Here is a 22,938-nt window from a genome sequence, read left to right on the forward strand (position 1 = left end):
ATATTACATCAAGTAAATTCCATTTCCCTGGGAACGTATCTGGTGCACTAGGACAATTGGTGCTACCGGTGCACTGGACCCGGTGCACACTAAAAAATGTTTGAAAAAAAAATAGTGGATTGACACAATATCAATGTATATTGTCACAAAAATTCAAATCAAAATTTGAAACATTGCTCGAGATATAAAAATGAAAATTTTGACACAATATGCTAATGGGCCAACACTGAAGCCCAACTTGTGTTATGTACTATTCAGTGTCAAATTTATTATTTTTATATCTCGAGCAATGTTTTGAATATTAATTTGAATTTTTGCGACAACATACATTGATGTCGAGTCAGTGCACTGTTTTTTGAAAAATTTCAAACATTTTTTAATATGCAACGGGGACTGGTGCACCGGTAGCACCAATTGTCCCAGTGCACCAGATACACCCCCATTTCCCTTTTTGTATCAATAAGGCAAATAGAAGCTAACAGGCTACTCCCTCCGATCCATATTAATTGTCGGTGATTTTTGTGAACTATTTATAAACCCAAGATATACTGTATTGTCTGAGATGGCCTATTGATAAACCTAGACATGCTTCATCAGAAAGTTTTTTGTGAACTCTATTGTCTATGAAAGAAACATGGTTGAAAGCTCAAAATTAGCAAATGTATACATTGTAGATAACAAAGGCAGATTGCGTACTTCAAGAAGTACTACTCCATACTTTCTAACAAAGACCTTTTTAATTAAATGTCTTTCTTGACATGTTTCATATGAGGGATATGCTAATGAGGCATAGGACAAATAAGATCGACTTAACTTTTATTTTGAAAAACCAGAAATGAAGCAAATGTGAGGGAACGCTGGATGTGAGTATTTCTTACTTTTTACTCCTTTACTAGCTTTCTTTGGTAAGGACTCCTTTGGTTCTATAGGATAGGAATACCATAGGAATAGGGAAATAATTAAAAATAAGATGACATGTATCTTAATTCGTATAGGAAATGAAAATCTTATCTAATTGACGTTCCCCAGGGAGCAATTCCTGGCGAACACCCCCAAAACCCTATGTTCTGAATCTAAGGGTGAAAGTTTTCTTTGAAAAATACACTAAAAAGAACAAAAAAAGAAACTGCGACGGCAGTTTTCAAAACTGCCACCCGAATACACATAAAATGCCTCCCTAGCCGGCGACCGTTTGCTAGCTAGCGGGGTCCATAGAAAAGGAGATAACAATTTTTTCTAGGATATAAATTTTTCCGTAGAACCTAGTTAAAAAAAATTCCATTGAAATGTGAAGGATATGAATCAAACCTACACGGGAATAGGAATCCATTCCTATTCAAATCAAAGGGCACAGAAGAAAATTTTCTTATAGGAATCTTATCCAATAGAATTCCTACAAAATTCCAGTAAACCAACAGAGGCTTAATTCTTGAGAAATTACTTTACACTAAAAAATCACATGTTTTTAAAACCTTTAAATTTAAATTTGTTTTTTGAAAGGTGGGAGCATAGGAAACAAAAATCTTATCTAGCTGACGTTCCCCATGGAGCAATTCCTGGCGAACACCCCCAGAGCCGTACGATCTGAATCTAATCCAAGGCTGGCAGTTTTCTATGAAAAACACTAAAAAGAACAAAAAAAAAGGAACTGCCATGACAGTTTTCAAAACTGCCACCCCAATACACATAAAATGCCACCCTAGCGGGCGACCGTTCTCCAGCAAGCAGGGTCCATAGAAAAAGAGATAACAATTTGTTCATAGGATAGAATTTTTCCATAGATCCATTGAAATGTGAAGGATATGAATCAAACCTACACAGGAATAAGAATCCATTTCTATACAAATCAGAAAGCATAGAAGAAAATTTTCTTATAGGAACCTTATCCTACAGAATTCATACAAAATCCTGGTAAACCAACGGATGCTTATAATTATTTAAGGAGTTACTTCACAATTAAAAAATCAAATGTTTTTAAAACATCTAAAATTGTTTTTTGAAAGGTGGGAGCATAGGATTTGTGGTCATGAGCGGTGGGCCGGTGTCCACATGCAGTCGCTGAGGTGGTGGGCCCACGGCAGGCCCGGCCCAGCAGGCGACGCCCCGTTCCCCTCTCTCTCGTCTTCTCCCACCCCTCCGCCGTCGGTCGCTCGCCTCCCAGCCTCGCCGCGGCGGCCGGAGAGAGCGCACCAGCGACCGATGTTGGATATGCAGGCGGGCGTCGTGCACCTCACCTCACCTCACCTCTACGACGACCCCGACCGGCCGCCTCCGCCCGACCCTCCTCGACCCCCACTTGGACGCCGGTAAAAGCTCGAGCGCCTCGTCGACCACTTTCTCCCTCGCAGCTTCGCCGACTCATCTGTGTGCGTGAGGTGCAGGCAGGCAGCGGCGCAGTCGCCGGAGGTGAAGAAGCTCGTCCACCTCTAGCTCCTCCACTACGCCGACAAGTGAAGTAAGCCGCCTCATCTTGAATCTTGGTCAACTAGTTTTCTTTCTTTCTCTAGTTGACATGTGCTACAACAAGGATGCAATTTCTTCTGTAAGTAACAGTAGTAATTAGTTGGTCATGCTGTAGAAATTTCCTCGCTATTGCAGCGGTCACTGCCTAATCTGCTGCTTCAGGCTCGATCCGTACGGTCATGCTACTGCATAACTCTGAATCTTGGTCAACTAGTTGGATTTCGAATAGCATAATTACTTTCTGCAGTTGACATGTAGAAATTTGGTCGCTACTGCCACGGGCGACGAAATGATCCCCTTAACATCTTTAGTTGCGTTCCTAGACCATTGAAGCAAATATTGTGGGCTGGTTAGTAAAATGATTTTTAAAAGTTGTATCTGAAGACAACCCTTGAATATGTCAATACCATGATCATTCAGGCTATTGCCTTGCTGGTTGACCTTTTTTACAGTTAGTATTGCTTGTACTCTGTTTCTTCATATCAATGAAAGATAGACAAAACTTTTTCGTATTCGCGAAATAAAAAGAGCTCACTGTCATAGTGAAAGATACCTAAAATGTCATTTTCCTGTTAAGCTTGGTGGAAAACTCATGATTGACTTGAGCATGGCCCACAGCAGCCTTTGTGGAAGCCTCATGGTTGACCTGACCAAATTCCATGGCCACGTAGTGGAAGCCTCAGGACTGACTTGGACGCTTGGTGGAAAGCATCACTCAAAGTCCTCCTTGGTGTGCGCTGCCGACTAGCACGCAGTTTTCATGGTATACTGCCTGCCTTGTATTATGCAGAGAGGTAGTGGCCCCAATCTGAATTGGGCCACTGCTGTCCTAGTCTAAATTTGATTGGTCCCAAATGGATCGTAGTGACATTCCGCATAATCCAAATTTGGTTGGTCCCAGTCTACATATACATCCTCTTCCTTTGAACAGCAGAGCAGAGCACATTTCACATTCACACTTTTCGAATTGGGCCACTGCTGTCCTAATCCGAATTTGGTTGGTCCCAAATGGATCGTAGTGACATTACGCGTGAGACAGTCAGCTGAGCATATTATTGATTCCTGTTCCAGTCTATATATACATTCTTTTCTTCCTTCTTCGAATAGCAGAGCAGAGCAGAGCACATTATTCACACTCTTTCCCATGCCTCCCCTCTACATATTAGCTCTTGGGCTTCTCCTCTCACACACTCCTCGCTGCTCCTCGTCTGCACCTGCTGGTGATACCCTCACTGAAGGCCAAGTGCTTGCCGTCGGTGACAAGCTCGTCTCGACGAACGGCAAGTTCGCGCTCGGCTTCTTCCAGCCTGCAACGACCACCATCAGTAAGTCCCAGAATGCCACCAGCTCCAGCTCCAGCTGGTACCTTGGCATATGGTTCAATAAGATACCGGTTTTTACTGTTGTGTGGGTTGCTAATCGGGAGGAGCCCATCGCCCATTCCAACATCAACTCAACAAAGCTCAAGTTCTCAAGTGACGGCAATCTGGTCATTGTCACAAACCGTGGTGATGCCATCACTGAATCCCTTGTTTGGTCCACTCATATTGTCAATAGGACACAAACCAGTAGCATAAACACCACCACCTCTGGTTCAGCTGTTCTCCTGAACAGTGGAAACCTTGCCCTGCTCACAAATAGCAAAGTGATGTTGTGGCAGAGTTTCGACTACCCAACAGACATCGCACTTGCTGGCGCCAAGCTTGGCTGGAACAAGGTCACTGGTTTCAGTCGCAAGTTCATATCAAAGAAGAGCCTCATTGATATGGGTCTTGGCTCATACAGCCTAGAACTAGACACCAGCGGCGTCGCCGTCCTCAAGCGCCGCAACAATCCCTCTGTAGTCTATTGGCATTGGGCATCCTCCAAAACATCATCACTGAGTGTTTTACCAACACTAAAGACAATTATAGATTTGGATCCACGCACCAAAGGCTTGATGAACCCAATATATGTCGACAACGAGCAAGAGGAGTACTACATGTACACATCACCGGAGGAATCATCGTCTTCCCTCTTTGTCTCACTAGACATCTCTGGTCAGGTCAAGCTGAATGTTTGGTCGCAAGCCGACCAGTCTTGGCAAACCATATGTGCTGAGCCTGCCGATGCCTGCACTCCAGCTGCTACCTGCGGACCTTTCACAGTCTGCAATGGCAATGCTCAGCCATCCTGTGACTGTATGGAGAGCTTCTCTCAGAAGTCACCACAGGATTGGGAGTTTGAGGATCGAACAGGAGGCTGCATCAGAAACACACCTTTGCATTGCAGCACTAGTGGTAACAACAAAAACATGACAAGTTCAACAGACATATTCCACCCCATTTCTCAAGTTGTGTTACCCTACAACCCACAAAGCATAGATGTTGCTACCACTCAGAGCAAATGCGAAGAAGCTTGTCTCAGTTCCTGCTCCTGCACTGCTTATTCCTATAACAATAGCAGATGCTCTGTCTGGCATGGTGAATTGCTCAGTGTAAATCTGAATGATGGCATTGACAATAATTCTAAAGATGCCCTTTACCTCCGTCTTGCCGCGGCTGCAAAGTTTGAAAAGAAGAAGAATCAAACAAACATAAGAGTTGTAACTGCTGCAAGCATTATTGGTTTTGGATTATTGCTAATGCTCGTGCTGCTGTTAGTGATTTGGAAGAACAAATTCAAACCATTATACAACAATCAAGGTACTGGTGGTGGGATAATAGCCTTTAGATACACTGATTTAGTTCGTGCTACTAAAAACTTCTCAGAGAAACTGGGAGGAGGTGGTTTTGGTTCTGTATACAAAGGAGTCTTAAGCGACTCGACTAGTATAGCAGTGAAAAGGCTTGATGGTGCCCGTCAAGGAGAGAAGCAATTCAGGGCTGAGGTGAGCTCAATTGGACTGATCCAGCATATTAACATAGTAAAATTGATCGGTTTCTGCTGCGAAGGTGATCACAGGTTACTTGTGTATGAACACATGTTAAATGGTTCTCTTGATGGTCATCTATTTGGGAAGAGAAACATTGCTGTTGCTGTCCTAAATTGGAACACCAGATATCAAATAGCCCTAGGAGTTGCCAAAGGATTGTCCTACTTGCATCAGGGTTGTCACAAATGCATCATACATTGCGACATTAAGCCTGGAAACATACTTGTGGATCCATCTTTTGTTCCTAAAATTGCAGACTTTGGGTTGGCAGCGTTTGTGGGAAGGGATTTTAGCCGAGTTCTGACAACATTCAGAGGAACTGCTGGTTATCTTGCCCCAGAGTGGCTTAGCGGAGTTGCAATCACACCGAAAATTGACGTTTATGGCTTTGGCATGGTACTTCTGGAAATCATTTCAGGAAGGAGGAATTCCTCACTTGAAACATCATACAACACTAGTGGCAGTAGCAGTTACCAGAATGTTGAATATTTCCCTGTGCAAGCCATCAGCAAGCTTCACAGCGGAGATGTGAAGAGTTTGGTGGATCCACAATTGCATGGGGATTTCAATTTGGAAGAGGCTGAAAGAGTTTGCAAAGTTGCATGCTGGTGCATCCAAGATAATGAGTTTGATCGGCCGCCTATGGTTGAAGTGGTCCGGGTTCTTGAGGGTCTGCAAAAGATTGATATGCCCCCGATGCCAAGACTACTTGCAGCTCTAATGGTCTAACGGAACTGTCTGAATCTGCAACTTCAATGTAATATAATAACTCATAGAGTGTTTCGCATGCAATCAATGTTATTCATCTTTGTTTCAGCACATTCTTGAAAACTGTAATGTTGAGTGGAAGGAATAAAGCAAGCTTGCAGTTGCTAAATCATCTATTATTTGCGTTTTTGTGATAAGCAAGCATTGCAGCAAAATATGGCAGAACTAGAAATATGCATATGTTTTGTTGTTGGGATAGTTCGATAGCCTGGTCATGCCTCATGCTCCCTCGATGGCGGGGCCTCTTCATGCACGACGTCAGCAGCCTGGACCCACAGTGCCGGTGTGGCTGTCTGGCTGCGAAGGAAACATGCTCAGACGAATGATAAAATGAATCCAGCCTTGAAGATGGCCAAAGATGACATGAAGGTATGTAATATGTTGACAATTACTACATATAAATGCACTTGTTCTGTGTTGATTTTTCTCCTATCACCATCTTCTCTTGAGGATATTATTGCCTTTCTTGGAGATTATAATGATGATAGAATTCTTATTTCATAATATTCACCATATTATATAGTAATGCAATGCATTCTTTCTTTCCTTGAATTATTTTTCTCAGAAGTAACTTGGCTAACAATGTCATTTTTATATGCTGCAACCTAGAAGAAACAGCCACCAGTGGACGGGAATTCGTCACATAAAGTGCTCTGTCTCCTTGAGTCCATGCTGACAAAGCAATGCAGAAGCATCCCTCCTACTGTAATAACTACATCTGGGCTTTTAAACATCCTAAATTTTACAAATTTGGTAAAGGATTCTCTACCAGCAGCAAAGAACTGTTTCTTTTTCGATTGCCCCTTTTTTTTTCTGCCTTTCTACTGTTTGCAAATGTCCTGATGTATTTATGTGCTGTGTTTTGGCATCTGGAACGAAGCATGAAGCATAAGCTTCTCAAGGTACTGCATTGCACTGTGCTTACACACTCATACTAAATTGCTGAGAAAAAGCTGCAGAAATTCATCCTCAATAAAAACCTTTACGTGATAATTCAGGTGTTCTTTTTAGACCTGGGATTGGAACTTCGAAACTTCTGTTTACAGTGCAGGTCAAACTGTATCTAATCAGGAAAATGCATAAGCTGTATAATCACCTGGTATTTTCAAATGTCTGTCTGATTCCTATATAGTCCTGGATAAGCCAATTCATACTGTAAAGATGGTCGAATCTCGGGCTCTCCGTCTAACGAGTTGCTTCCGGCACTGAGTGTTCATGCCAGACATGCCAGCGGCTGTACGACGGCCTCCCTGCCTCTGGTTTCTGGTTCTACAAGTTGAGCAATGGCTGCTGGTGGTGGTGAGCTCTCTCTTCCCCTGCCCCCACCCCGCTCTTCCGAAATTGCATTTTCCACCATTGCAGGTCCAACTTGCGTAGACTTGTTATGAGCACTATAGCTTAAAGTAAAAGCTTCCACAAGGCTTGCGGGTCAGAATTAATCTCTTCTTCACTCACACTTGGGGACATTACATTGCATTTTGCCATGCTTCCATATTTCCTGTTCTGACAGTAGAGGTGGCAGCCTGTTCTATGGGTGCTCTGCTTTCAGATATATTGATATATTGATGTTGCGGATTTTGCCGAGTGAGGAGTTGAGTTTATCCAAGTAATCCTTGATCGATGGCTCTCGGGTAGCGGCTTGTAAATTGCGAGTCTTCGTGACGCAGGCTCCGTTCTCTTCCCCTCTGCAGGTTAACTTGAGCCCAAATACATGCATGCGTGCTTGCCGGCTCACACCATGATCCTAGCTAATTTTCTAGAGAAATAGAAAGCTTTACATGTACACATGGGTGTAGAGTGTACTAGTATTATTCAAGCATGAGGAAGAAGTGGCGAATAGTAGTTTCGCATGAATTGTATTTTCTTGACATAGGTTACACGTTTACAAAATTTCGTCAAACAATATTCCTGTCTTTCTGTGGTCACACTTCTGTACGCAACTTTTCTTGGTATTTTGTGTTGCTATCAGTTGAATTTTCACCTGTGGTTCCATCCAGCCACTTGATGGAAGCTTCATTGAAGGTTCTCCTTGTAGACAAGCTAACCCAGTACATACTTTTTATCGTAATACTTCCTTGTATTATGTACATATAGAGATAGCACTAAGTGGGTGTACATCAACCTAGTTCAAGTTGCAGCCAAAGTCTGAATTGAATGGGTCCAAAATGGACTGTGGTGACTTTTCTGGACAGTCAGCAGAACATAATTGTTCAGCTCAACCTCTTCCATTCTATCTTATATATACAGCATCTTCTTCCTTCTCCAAATATCATAGCAGAGCAGCAATGTTCTCCATGCCTCCGCTCTACATATTATCACTCGGGCTTCTCCTCTTCCACACTACTCCTTGGTGTTCCTCCTTTGCAGCCGCATACAATGATACTCTCATGGAAGGCCAAGTGCTCGCTGTCGGGGGCAAGCTCTTCTCGAGAAACAGCAAGTTCGCGCTCGGCTTCTTCCAGTTCCAGCCAGCAAGCACCATCAGTAAGTCGTCTCAGAACACCGCATCTCCCAGCCCTAGCTTGTGGTACCTTGGCATATGGTTCAATAAGATCCCAGTTTGCACTTCTGTATGGGTTGCTAATAGGGATCAGCCCATCACTGACCCCATCATCAACCAAAAACGGTTCAAGATATCAAGTGATGGCAATCTTGTCATTGTAAACCATGCCGCCAACAATGAATCCATTGTTTGGTCCACCCGCGTTGTAAATAATAGGACACACCTCAGCAGAAACTACACTAGTACTGCCGTTCTCTTGAACAGTGGAAACCTTGCCCTCAAAGAGAGCCCATCATCCGGCCTACCGGTGTGGCAGAGCTTCGACTACCCAACAGATGTTATACTTCCTGGTGCAAAGTTTGGCCGGAACAAGGTCACTGGTTTCAGTCACCAGGCCATCTCAAAGAAGAGCCTCATTGATCCGGGTCCTGGCTCATACAGCTATGAACTAGAACAGACCAAGGGGCTCGTCCTCAAGCGTCTCAATCCCTTGGTAGAATATTGGCTTTATGCATCCTCCACAAAATCATCGTTCAATCTTGTACCAATGCTCAAGGCAGTGCTAGATATGGATCCACGCACCAAAGGTTTGATGAACCCAACATATGTTAATAACGACCAAGAGGAGTACTACATGTACACTTCACTTGATGAGTCGTCTTCCTTTTTTATCTCACTAGACATCTCTGGTCAGGAAAAGCTGAATCTTTGGTCGCAAGCTAATCAATCTTGGCAAACCATATATGCCTCACCTAACAATCCCTGCATTCCTCCTGCTACTTGTGGACCTTACACGGTCTGCAATGGCAATGCACAGCTATCCTGTGACTGTATGAAGAGCTTCTCTCAGCAATCACCGCAAGATTGGGAGTTTGAGGACCGAACAGGAGGATGCATCAGAGATACACCATTACATTGCACTAGTGACAGAAACATCACAAGTTCAACAGACATGTTCCACCCAATTGCTCAAGTTACATTGCCCTACAACCCGCAGAGCATAGTCGTTGCTTCTACTCAGATCAAATGTGAAGAAGCTTGTCTCAGTTCCTGCTCCTGCACTGCTTACTCCTATAAGAATAACAGATGCTATGTCTGGAATGGGGAATTGCTTAGCGTAAATCTGAACAACGGCATTGATATCACTTCTGAAGATGTTCTTTACCTCCGTCTTTCTGCCAAAGATTTCTTGCCAAGTTTGAGAAAAAACAAAATAAAACCAAATGTTGGAGTTGTTACTGTCACAAGCATTGTTGGGTTTGGGCTACTCATGCTCCTGTTGTTGCTGTTACTGGATTGGAGGAACAAATTCATGTGGTGTGGTTTGCTGCCATTATACTATGACACTCAAGGTAGTGCTGGCGGGATTATAGCCTTCAAATATACTGATTTAGTTAGTGCTACTAAAAACTTCTCTGAAAAGATAGGTGTCGGAAGTTTTGGTTCAGTATACAAGGGGGTGTTAAGTGACTCGAAGACTATTGTAGCAGTGAAAAGGCTTGATGGGGCCCGTCAAGGAGAGAAGCAATTCAGGACAGAGGTGAGCTCAGTTGGACTTATCCAACACATAAACCTAGTCAAATTGATTGGTTTCTGCTGTGAAGGTGATCACAGATTACTTGTGTATGAACACATGTTAAATGGGTCTCTTGATGGTCATCTATTTAAGAAGAGCAATGCAAATGCTGTCGTCCTGAATTGGAACATCAGATATCAGATATCCCTAGGAGTTGCTAGAGGACTGTCCTACTTGCATCATCGTTGTCATGAGAGCATCATACACTGCGATATTAAGCCAGAGAACATACTTGTGGATGCATCATTTATTCCTAAAGTTGCAGACTTTGGGCTGGCAGCATTTGTGGGAAGGGATTTTAGCCGAATTCTGACTTCATTCAGAGGAACTGCAGGTTATCTTGCCCCAGAGTGGCTTAGCGGAGTGGCAATCACACCGAAAGTCGACGTCTACGGCTTCGGCATGGTACTGCTGGAAATAATATCAGGAAGGAGGAATTCCTCACCTCAAACATCACACAATACTAGGAGCAGCAGCAGTTACCAACATGATGAATATTTCCCTGTGCAAGCCATCAGCAAGCTTCATGGTGGAGATGTGAAGAGTATAGTGGATCCACGTTTACATGGTGGCTTCAATTTGGAAGAGGCTGAAAGGGTTTGCAAAGTTGCATGTTGGTGCATCCAAGATAATGAGGTCGATCGGCCAACGATGGGTGAAGTGGTCCGGGTCCTCGAGGGTCTACAGGAGATCGATATGCCCCCTATGCCAAGACTCCTTGCAGCTCTAACAGAACAATCTGATGCTGCAACTTCAGTGTACTCCCTCTGATCCAATTTGGTTGTCGTTCAAACGGATGTATATAGCACTGAAATACGTCGAGATACATCTGTTTCAGCAACAACTAATATTTATCGGAGGGAGTAATAAACTTAATTCATAGAGAGTAGGCCGCTTTGTCTCAGCAAAAAAAATAAAAATTGAGGTTCTATTGTTGAGGAGAAGGAATAAAGGAAGCAAGCACTGAGCAAAATATGGCCATACTATAGTTGTGTCACTTGTAAGCTGGGATAGTTGATATATGTATTTATACTTGCGGCATTCATAGAGATGTGTCACTTGTAAGCTGCTTCTTCATTACTTTGATGGTAAACTTGGACAACAAGGAGTTAACACAACCAACAGGAACAAAGAGATGCATGTTCTCAGACAACCTGTAAAGGAAATACTGCACTATGTTCTCAAGAGCAGAAGCCACTCGCCAATATTACATCAGATAAATTCTATTTCCTTTTTATATCAACAAGGCCGACAATGACAAAAAGCTACTCCCTCATCCAAAAAAAGTGTCGTGGATTTAGTTTAGCTTTAGTTCAAATTTGAACTAAAGCCATGAAGCTTTTTTTGGATAAGAGTGAGTATTACATTTCTTTAGGCCTTTCTCTACATGGCGAGTACTCAATTAACCATAGTTACTAGTACCAGTCATCTGAGCATTGCCTGCCTTAACCAAGCCCCTGAGACGAGCAGTGAGATACCATCATGACAGCCGGCCACAGCTCTAGTGTGTGTTCGTTGCAGGAAAAGAAATAAAAATGGAGCGACGCGCACCACACCTCACATCTACGACGACCCCGACCCTCCTCGACCCCCGCTTCAACGCCCGGCAAGCTCGAGCGCCTCATCAACCACTTCCTCCCCCGCAGGCGCAGGTGGGCAGCAGTGCAGTCGCCGGAGATGTAGAAGCCTGTCCACCTCTAGCTCCCCCACTACGCCGACAAGTGAGCCGCCTCGTCTGCATTTCTTCCTACTGCACTTGATTAGTCGAACCACATCAGACTAGTTACTGCTGCTTCAGGCTTGATTCATACTGTCATGCTACTGCACAACCCTGAATCTGGGTCAACTAGTTTTATTTTGAGGAATGCTATATTTTTCTGTAGTTGACATGTGCTACAAGGATGCAATTTCTGCAAGTAACAGCAAGGGCTCTTTTGATTCAAAGGATTTTCATAGAAATTTTTAAGGATTAGAAATTTCCTCGCTGTTGGAAGTGATAGTAGAAATTTCCTCGCTATTGCAGCGGTCGCCAAAACGAAGCTCTCTTTTCCGCTAACATTTTCCACAAGGATCATATCAGACGTAATACCGTTAGTGACGGCTTGGGCCTTATGCGCAATGGTCGGTATCGGATTGCGCATTGTCGCCCCACTTGTATTAGTGGCTGTAAAGGAATGTGACAGGGAGGGATCCATCAGCCACAATGTGGTCATATGCTCTGCTACTTGCTTCCAGAAGAAAACACAGTGCTTCTTATTTTGCAGTTATGATTAACACCATATGCATCTGAAGCCTTCTAAATGTTATTGCAGATGTGGACTGACCCCCTCCAGAGTAATGGGAGCTGCCGCTGTTGCATTTTAGTCAATTTGTACCTCGTGATGGGGTGCCGGCTTCATGCGCCGGAGTTCCAACCGATGCTGTCACGGCTCTGCCTCCAGATCAGCTCGGCAATAAAACCAGGCACCATTGTCCCCGTTCATTTCAGTTGCCACTGTCCTCAACCAGTACACCTCCTGCACCAGCCGTAGGTAAAACAGTTCTGTTCTTTTATGTTGTTGCTCTAAGTCTCTAACAACGTGCAGGCTGTGCTGGTATGAAGACCGATGGTAGGTTAAGGACAGCCTTGTGTGCTGCCATTTGCACTATTCTGCCAGCCTGCGACGGCCCCAAAGCTTGTCTAGGTATAAGTTGAATTTCAGTACTGAAGATGTGCGTCTGATATTGGCACTAGGACCACTCCCTTTTTGTTAATTTGTCTCTTCTTTTCAAGTTTGCCTACTTTAGCTTACGACATCTCTCGTATTTCTGTCTCTGTTGCACCTTTTCAGTGTTGGTCTTTTGTATTTATATGCCTTCAATTTGCATTTGTAGTACTCGATCATCAAAGCAAACATTTCTGGGTTGGAACTAAAATGAGTTTTTTTTAATTGTATTCGAAGAAAACCCTTGAATATGTTAGGTGTATATATTTTAGTTTATGTCAATAGCATGATCATTCAGTCCATTTGCTTGTTGTCTGACCTTTTGACAATAGTATGCCATGAGGGGTATGGTTAGCACTTCCCAGGGCTCGCTAACATATTGGAAGACTCCAAAAAATACAGCTTTCCAGGAAAGCTTGGTGGAAGCCCCATGGTCGACTTAAGATGACCCACAACAGCTTTTGTGGAAGCCTCATGGTTGACTTGAAAATACTCCATGGCCGCTTAGTGCATGCATTATTTACTGACTTGACCTAGGTCCATGGTCACTTAGTGGAAGCATCATGACTGACTTAACCTAGGTAACACTTCAGCTTACAACATTTGTCGTATTCCTGTCTGCGGTAACACTTTTTAAGTGTTGGTCTTTTGTATGGATATCCCCTGATTTGCATTTGTAGTATTTGACCATCAAAGCAAATATTTCTGGGTTGGTCAGTAAAATGATTTAAAAAATATATATTAGAAGATAACCCTTGAATATGTGAGATGCGTTTTCTGGTTTAGGTCAATGGCATGATCATTCAGGCCATTGCCTTGTTGGCTGGCCTTTTGACAATTAGCATGCTGTGAGGGGTATGGTTAGCACTTCCGAGAGCTCACTAACATAGTGGAGGATTACAAGAATACAGCTTTCCTGGTGGAAGCCCCATGATTGACTTGACGATAGCCCACGGCAGCTTTTGTGGGACCGTCATGCTTGACTTGAACAGAGTCCATAGTAGCATCATGACTGAGTTGACCTAGGTGCATGGCCACTCGGTGGAAAGCATCATTCAAAGTCCTCCTTGGTGTGCTAGGGAGCTCGTAAATCCTGCCGATTAGCAAATACTCCCTCTATAAACTAATATAAGAGCGTTTAGATCACTATTTTAGTATTCTAAACGCTCTTATATTAGTTTACGGAGGGAGTAGTTTTCATGATAACAGTGCCTGCCTTGTATTGTATAGAGAGGTAGTGGTCGCTACTGCTGTCCTAATCTGAATTTTCTTAGTCCCAAATGGATCACAGTGACATTCCGCGTGAGACACTCAGCTGAATAGCAGAGAAGAGCAGAGCACATTCCAGTCCATATATACATCATTTTCTTCCTTGTTTGAAAACATTGACACTCTTCTCCATGCCTCCCCTCTACATATTATTACTTGGGCTTCTCCTCTTGCCCACTCCTTGCTGCTCCTCATCTGCACCTACAAATGATAATCTCATGGTGGGGCGAGCACTCACTGTCGGAGATAAACTCGTCTAAAGAAACGGCAAATTCACGCTCGGTTTCTTCGAGCCAACAGTAAGCACCATCAGTAAGTCGTCCCAGAACAGCTGGTACCTTGGCATATGATTCAATAGGATCCCAGTTTTCACTACTGTGTGGGTTGCTAATAGGGAGAAGCCCATTGCCCACCCTAACACCAACTCAACACAGCTCAAGATCTCATGTGACGGCAATCTTGTAATTGTCGTAAACCATGCTGATGCTGGCTCTGAATCCCTTGTTTGGTCCACTCACATCGCCAATAGGGCACAAACCAGCAGCACAAACACCACCACTAGTGCTGCTGTTCTCTTGAACAGTGGAAACCTTGGCCTCAAAGTCATAGATAGCCCATCATCTGACCTACTGTTGTGGCAGAGCTTCGACTACCCAGCAGATGTTGTGCTTCCTAGCGCCAAGCTTGGCTGGAACAAGGTTACCAATTTAATCGCCATGCCATCTCAAAGAAGAGCCACATCGATCTGGGTCTCGGCTCATACAGCCTTGTGTTGAAATATATTGCCCACTTCCCTCCATCAGTTCGGACTTTTGGATGAGTTGATTGGAGCATGAATTCAATATGGTATATCCGAGCCAAGAGGTCTTGAGTGAATGTTTGGTCACAAGACGACCAGTCTTGGCAAACCATATATGCTGAGCCTTCCGATCCCTGCACTCCGGCTGCTACCTGTGGACCTTGCATGGTCTGTGACGACTGACGGCAATAAGCAGCCATCCTGTGACTTTATGGAGAGCTTCTCTCAGAAGTCACCGCAGGATTGGGAAATTAATGTTCGAACAGGAGGATGCATCAGAAATACACCTTTATATTGCAGCACTAGTGGTAGCAACACAAACATGACAAGTTCAACAGATATGTTCTACCCCATTGCTCAAGTTACATTGCCATACAACCCGCAAAGCTTAGATAAAATATAAAAGAGGTGTACATGATTTACATGTCCTTAGGAAAAAGATAAAATATATAAAAAAGAAGGTTTAAACAAGGGACTCAAACAAAAAGATGAAGCAACCAGAGAAGGCAACTTAAAATCGATGAAACTGTAGATCACTCTGAAACTTCTGTAGCTCATATGTGTTTTAAGTTTGCCAACTGCAGCTTACATCATTTCTTGTATTTCTTCTTTTGTTTGTTTTTCTAGGGAGCTTCTGTATACACGTGGAATTTGTATTTGTAGAATATAATCCTCATACAAGTGAGGTGTTTTTTCTTTCTGGTTTAGGCTAATAACATGGTCATTCAGGCCATTGCGTTGTTGTCTGACCACTGACTGACAAGCAACATATATACTTCCAGTTGTAGCAACGGACTGGAGGAGATTCAGAAGGTAGCTCCCTCGCTGTAACTTATCTAGGATTTGCTGACATTCCCAAATTACATCTAGCATTATATTGATGATTTTTCTCCCTCAAAAACAGAGCGCTACTGTTCTGTGTGTTGCCATTTCCCCTATTCTGCCAGCGCGCCATGCTCATTGAAGCCATTGCCATGAGGGCGAACATTATCGTATTTCTGTGGTAGTGCTTTTCTGGGGAGGGAGCCATTGCCATGAGGGTTGATCTTCTGTGTTGATATGCCTTGAATTTGCATTTGTAGTGTTCGACTATGCATTGAAGAAAATATTTTGTTGGTTAGTTAGTAAAAAGTGTTCCGAAAATATGTGAGGTACCTTTTCTGGTTTAGGTTAATATTAATATGAAGGTTGGTGAATAGTAAGCTTGGTAAATGCCTCGTGATTGACCTGACCATGGCCCGTTGAAAGTCCTGCCTTGCAATTAGGTTAGTACAGCCTTGTATTTCTGGTACCACTGTTGTTTGTTTATGCTAATTCTGTCCCAATACTGGCGCAATGTGAACTTAATTGACTTCCCCGTCAGCTTCAGTCGGCTGAACACTTGGCCTTCCATTCTATATATACATCCTCTCTTCTTCTCCAAATCAGTCCTTTCCACCATGTCTCCCTTCTACATACTACTCGGGCTTTTCCTCTTGCACACACTGCTTCTTGGTGCGCCTCTGCAGCTGCAAATAAAGACATTCTCGCGGCAGGCTAAGCACTCGCCGTCGGTGAGAAGCTCGTCTTAAGAAACGCGAAGTTCGCCCTCGGCTTCTTCCAGCCAGCAGCAAGCAGCATCAGTAAGTCGCCCCGCAATGCCACCTCCCCCAGCTCCAGCTGGTACCTTGGCATATGGTTCAGTAATCATGAGGTTATTACATCCGGATCCCTCGAAGAAAACAGCCATCAGTGGACGATAAGTGCTTGGACTTCTTCAGTCCATGCTGACAAATTAAAGCAACGAAGAGGCATTCTCCTACTGTACAAGACAACACCTGGGGTTTTAAGTATCCTAAATTTTGCAAATTCGGTAAAGATTCCACACCAGCAACGGAGAACTGTTTCTCTTCTGATTTTTCGTTTTGTACTGTTTGCAAATGATTTGACGAATTTATGTGCTGCGTTTAGGTATTTGCCTGTGGGTGGATAAGCATCTGGAAGGGAGCATCGAGCACATGCTTTTCAGGGTACTGCACTGCAGTGTATTTGCGCACTCATACTAAATCGACGAGCTAGAAAACCTGCAGCCAATCATCCTCAATAAAAAAAAACATCAAGGTGATAGTTCAGGTGTTCTTTTCAGAGCTAGGATGGTAATAGCATGCTTGGACAAAGTGTCAGCTAAGAATAAATAATTGATTTTTAAAAACTGTACCTCATCAAGTGACTGCATAAGCTGTATAATCGCTTGGCATATCCAAATTTCTGTTTGATGCCATTTTGTCTTATTCTGCCAATGTGTAAGAGGCAGCCTATTCCACTCTATGGGTGCTATGCATTATTTTATTTATCCTGAACTTGGAAATGCTATGAGGGAGAACAGCCTGCCAGTTAGGTTCCTGACTAGGTTGCTTTCCTTTTTCTGTTTTTTGAAAAAAGGTTGCTTTCTTTCTGACATTTTGTAGAATTAGCCACCACTGCCACTTGCCAGAGTGATGCAGAGAGAGTTGACTGACTTCACAAAAGTCGTTTGATCGACCGGATGAGAGTGACTGGGGAAATAGTCAGCTGAACTCATAGCGAATGAGACATGCTGGTCCAATGAACCTGGGACTTTGACTGGCTTCACAAAAGTCGTGTGATCGGCCAAATGAGTTTGACTGGGGAAGAGACATTTTAGTAAAATGAGCCTGGGACTTTGACTGGCTTCACAAAAGGCATGTGATTGGCAATATGAGAGCGACCAAGGAAATAATCCGCCGAACTCATTGCAAAAGAGATTTTGGTTCAATGAGCCTGAGCCTGTGCAAGTAATTTCATTCCTGAAGAGGTGAGTCTGATACCGGCACTACTACCACCACCCCTTTTGGTTAATTTGTGTTCCTTTTCTAGCTCTCTCTTATGTGTTAAACTTTGCCAACTTTAACTTCAACATTTGTTGTATTCCTGTCTGGTCACACTTTCATAGGGAGCTTTCCTTGGTCTTTTGTGTTGCTATCGGTTGAATTTGCATTTGTGATATTCAGTGAGCAAATATTTGCGAGTTGGATTTAAAAGAATTATATGGTATGGCACTCGCCAGATATTAGTAATCCATGGGTGGCTGCATCTAGCCGCCTGGTGGAAGCTTCGAAGGTCCACATCCCAGTTTGAATTGAATGAGTCCAAAATGGATTGTAGCGACTCGTCTGGTCAGTCAGCTGAACATACTTGTTCAGCTCAACCTCTTACATTCTATCTATATATACAACACCTTCTTCCTTCTCCAAATATCAGAGCAGAGCAGCAATGTTCTCCATGCCTCCGCTCTACATATTATCACTCGGGCTTCTCCTCTTCCACACCACTCCTTGGTCATCCTCCTTTGTAGCTGCAAACAATGATACTCTCATGGCAGGCCAAGTTCTCGCCGTCGGGGGCAGGATCGTCTCAAGAAATGGCAAGTTTGCGCTTGGCTTCTTTCAGTTCCAGCCAGCAAGCACCATCAGTAAGTCGTCCTACAACACCACATCTCCAATCCCCAGCTTGTGGTACCTTGGCATATGGTTCAATAAGATCCCAGTTTTCACAACAGTATGGGTTGCTAATAGGGATCAGCCCATCACCAACCCCAGCATCAACCAAACACGGTTCAAGATATCAAGTGATGCCAATCTTGTCATCGTAAACCATGCCGCCAACAATGAATCCATTGTTTGGTCCTCTCACATTGTAAATAATAGGACACACATCAACACAAACAACACTAGTGTCGCTGTTCTCTTGAACAGTGGAAACCTTGCCTTCAAAGAGAGCCCGTCATCTGACCTACCGGTCTGGCAGAGCTTCGACTACCCAACAGATGTTATACTTCCTGGTGCAAAGTTTGGTCGGGACAAGGTCACTGGTTTCAGTCACCAGGCCATCTCAAAGAAGAGCCTGATTGACCCGGGTCTTGGCTCATACTATTATGAACTAGAACAAACCAAGGGGCTCGTCCTCAAGCGCCACAACCCCTCGGTAGAATATTGGCTTTATGCATCCTCCACAAAATCATCGTTGAATCTTGTACCAATGCTCAAGGCAGTGCTAGATATGGATCCTCGCACCAAAGGTTTGATAAATGCAACATATGTTGATAACAACCAAGAGGAGTACTACATGTACATATCGCTTGATGAGTCGTCTTCCTTTTTTATCTTACTGGATATCTCTGGTCAGATAAAGTTTAATCTTTGGTCACAAGCTAAACAATCTTGGCAAACCATATATGCCATACCCGATGATCCCTGCATTCCTCCTGCTACTTGTGGACCTTACACGGTCTGCAATGGCAATGCACATCCATCATGTGACTGTATGAAGAGCTTCTCTCAGAAGTCACCGCAGGATTGGGAATTTGAGGACAGAACAGAAGGATGCATCAGAAATAGACCATTGCATTGCACTAGTGACAGAAACATCACAAGTTGAACGGACATGTTCCATCCCATTTCTCAAGTTACATTGCCCTACAACCCGCAGAGCAGAGTCGTTGCTTCTACTCAGAGCAAATGTGAAGAAGCTTGTCTCAGTTCCTGCTCCTGCACTGCTTATTCCTATAACAATAGCAGATGCTATGTCTGGAATGGGGAATTGCTTAGTGTAAATCTTAACAACGGCTTTACTATCACTTCTAAAGATGTTCTTTATCTCCGTCTTTCTGCCAAAGATTTCTTGCCAAGTTTGAGAAAAAACAAAAGAAAACCAAACGTTGGAGTTGTTATTGCCACAAGCATTACTGGGTTTGGGTTACTCATTCTCCTGTTCTTGTTACTGAATTGGAGGAACAAATTCATGTGGTGTGGTTTGCTGCCATTATACTATGACAATCAAGGTAGTGCTGGCGGGATTATAGCCTTCAAATATACTGATTTAGTTCGTGCTACTAAAAACTTCTATGAAAAGTTAGGTGTTGGAAGTTTTGGTTCTGTATACAAGGGAGTGTTAAGTGACTCGAAGACTATTGTAGCAGTGAAAAGGCTTGATGGTGCCCGTCAAGGAGAGAAGCAATTCAGGGCTGAGATGAGCTTAGTTGGACTTATCCAACACATAAACCTAGTCAAATTGATAGGTTTTTGCTGCGAAGGTGATCACAGATTACTTGTGTATGAGCACATGTTAAATGGGTCTCTTGATGGTCATCTATTTAAGAAGAGCAATGCAAATGTTGTGGTCCTGAATTGGAACATCAGATGTCAGATAGCCCTAGGAGTTGCTAGAGGATTGTGCTACCTGCATCAGGGTTGTCGTGAGTGCATCATACACTGTGATATTAAGCCGGAGAACATACTTCTGGATGAATCATTTGTTCCTAAAATCGCAGACTTTGGGTTGGCTGCGTTTATGGGAAGGGATTTTAGCCGAGTTATGACTACATTCAGAGGGACTGCTGGTTATCTTGCCCCAGAGTGGCTTACCGGAGTTGCAATCACACCAAAAATTGATGTTTATGGCTTTGGCATGGTACTTTTGGAAATCATATCAGGAAGGAGGAATTCCCCAATAGAAATACCATACAACACTAGAAGCAGCAGCACCAGGTACCAGAATGTTGAGGAGTATTTCCCTGTGCAAGCCATCAGCAAGCTTCATGGTGGAGATGTCAAGAGTTTGGTGGATCCACAGTTGGATGGTGACTTCAATTTGGAAGAGGCTGAGAGGGTTTGCAAAGTTGCATGCTGGTGCATCCAAGATAATGAGTTTGATCGGCCGACTATGGGTGAAGTGGTCCGGATTCTCGAGGGTCTACAGGAGATTAATATGCCCCCAATGCTGAGACTACTTGCAGCTCTAACAGAACAGTTTGGTGCTGTAACTTCAGTGTAATATTAATAATTCATAGGGTGCTTCACATACGATCGATGTTATTCATCTTTGTTTCAGCAACTTCTCTTTAAAATTGTAATCTGGAGTGGAAGGAATAAAGGAAGAAGGCAAGCTTTCAGTTGCGAAACCATCTGTTATTTAGGTTTTTGTGTTCTGAGTTCGTGCTACTAACAACTTCTCAGAAAAGCGTCGCTGAGTGATGTGTTGAGCATTATGAAGTTGTTGATTTTCTTTCTTCTCCCACAAAAAGGTTTGTTTTTTTACTTGCTGCTCTCGTTTTTTTTTCATATTTCCTGTTCTGACAATAGTGGCAGCCTGTTCTATGGGTGCTCTGCTTTTGTTGGTGTATAGATAATGTAATTAGAGGAATCTTTAGGGTCTAAATGTAAATTGTACAAACAAATATAAATCAGAATACAGAGAAGGGATCGGGGAGGAACGATCCAGAATTTCTCCAAATGCTCTTCACGCTCCCTCCAATCCCTAGCTCAAATCCCTCGAATCTCAGACGATTTTTAACATGGCGTCGGAGCAGGTTAATCCTGTGTGATTTCGACCTTGGTGACGGCTAATTGCGGTGCTGTGTCGCCGTGATTTACTGCCGTGCGCACTCGAGCTGCCGCCAAGACCTGCGGCATCATCTGCAAGGTACGGCACGGAGTGCTGCGACCAACCTAAGGTAGCCTGTTGAACTGCCTCCTGGTGAATCTGTGCTCTCGCGGAAAAATTGCTGGCTGCCGCTGTGCCGTCCCTGTCCAAGCAGTAAGCTGGCTTCTGTAGTTAATTGATAGTGGTACTAGTACTTGTGGCTGCCGTTGAAGAACCGTGATTAGTGCAGCCGGATAGCTCATCTTTGCCTAGTCACCAGATTAAAATACTTGTGCAGTCTGTGTGCATTTGAGAGCAACCGGCACAGTTATATCTACTTGGCTAGTACCAACTCTGCTTTGTACTCAGCTCGTACTGTCTGTGTGTTGTTGTTAGTGGAGATCTGCAAAAACCAAGTCTTGTCTGTCTGGTTTTTTCTTTGTGTGTGGTGGTAAATCATGGCAGATCCAACAAAGGGGAAATTAGGGGATACTAGTGTGGATAAGTTGTATGAAATTTTAAGCAAAGTATTTGAGCAGCAACAACAACTCAAAGTGGTTCCTGGAGCTGTCAAGTATGCACTTGAGCCTAATCCAGTGAAGTTGGTTGGACCAGGCAATTACATCAACTGGGCACAGCATGCCCAGTTAATTCTGAGTTCTCATGGCTATCAAGAATTGCTTAGCGCCGATGAAGAGAAACTGAAAAGTGGTACTATCACCAAACAGATCAATGATAGAGTTTTGGTGTGGTTATTAGGAAGCATGGAACCATCGATACGAGAACAAGTTGAGACTATAACCACTGTATTTGAAGTGTGGAAAGCTTTGGAGAAGCAAGTTTCAGCGCATCATGCAAGCATGAAATCAGCGACTAAGTATGCAGGTGAGATGGAGAGATTGTACATGGAGTTGCATTATTACCATCCTTTTCAACCCGTTGACAAGAATGATGTGGCTGTTCACCATACCTGGTTTGAACCATTTGTGGGTAAGCTCTTCCTTGATGGCCTAAATCAGGAGTTTGATCTCCGCCACCAGCTAATATTCTTCAAAACTGAATTGCTAAGCCTTGATGATATCGTGTGATTGAGGAGGAGACTCATCTTGCTCAACCCAATGAGCATGTTCAAGAAAAATCAGATGCACGTGCAGCCCTATCCATACAAGCTCGTCGTGCTCCTAAGACCTTTGCTAAAACAGATAAAAGCAAACTTTTTTGCAACCACTGCAAAAGGCCTGGACACACAAAGGATTCATGCTTAGAGCTGCAGGGTTATCCAACTTGATGGGAAAAAGGAAAGTCTCAGCCAGGGGAAGGTCAGGGAGCTCATAAAAGATAGGCGAACCTCACTACATCCAAGAGGGAGCTACCGGTAGTAGATGTGTGAGCTCTTGAGGATTTCACCTCCAAGATCAGACTCTCAGAAGACTTGCCTTCCTTCCAGGATTCCTCTAAAGCTGAAACTAGTTTGCATGCCACTTCACACCAAGGTATGACACCTCATCAGACCCACAATTCTAC

The 22,938-nt window shown here is 43.6% G+C and overlaps 2 protein-coding genes and 1 pseudogene across 4 annotated transcripts; all 3 read left to right on the plus strand.

Annotated features, from left to right (window-relative positions):
* The first annotated feature begins 1,950 nt into the window (after positions 1-1,950).
* LOC125542534 (G-type lectin S-receptor-like serine/threonine-protein kinase At2g19130) lies at positions 1,951-11,289 on the plus strand. 3 transcript variants are annotated; one of them, XM_048705605.1, is made up of 3 exons: positions 1,951-2,306; positions 2,382-2,455; positions 6,755-11,289. In XM_048705605.1, the coding sequence occupies exon 3, from the start codon at positions 8,311-8,313 to the stop codon at positions 10,993-10,995; it is 2,685 nt and encodes an 894-aa protein (XP_048561562.1). In that variant the 5' UTR covers positions 1,951-2,306; positions 2,382-2,455; positions 6,755-8,310; the 3' UTR covers positions 10,996-11,289. The 3 variants fall into 3 exon arrangements, with proteins under 3 accessions (XP_048561562.1, XP_048561572.1, XP_048561579.1); XM_048705615.1 differs by lacking the exons at positions 1,951-2,306; positions 2,382-2,455 and adding an exon at positions 6,375-6,514; XM_048705622.1 differs by lacking the exons at positions 1,951-2,306; positions 2,382-2,455 and adding an exon at positions 6,406-6,514 and having other exon boundaries at positions 6,764-11,289.
* LOC125542559 (G-type lectin S-receptor-like serine/threonine-protein kinase At2g19130) lies at positions 3,546-6,259 on the plus strand. Its single transcript, XM_048705639.1, has one exon. The coding sequence runs from the start codon at positions 3,608-3,610 to the stop codon at positions 6,104-6,106; it is 2,499 nt and encodes an 832-aa protein (XP_048561596.1). The 5' UTR covers positions 3,546-3,607; the 3' UTR covers positions 6,107-6,259.
* On the plus strand, positions 8,496-20,947 carry LOC125542551 (annotated as a pseudogene).
* The last annotated feature ends 1,991 nt before the right edge of the window (positions 20,948-22,938 follow it).

Source organism: Triticum urartu, chromosome 1, assembly GCF_003073215.2.
Source record: "Triticum urartu cultivar G1812 chromosome 1, Tu2.1, whole genome shotgun sequence".
Lineage (NCBI taxonomy): Eukaryota > Viridiplantae > Streptophyta > Magnoliopsida > Poales > Poaceae > Triticum > Triticum urartu.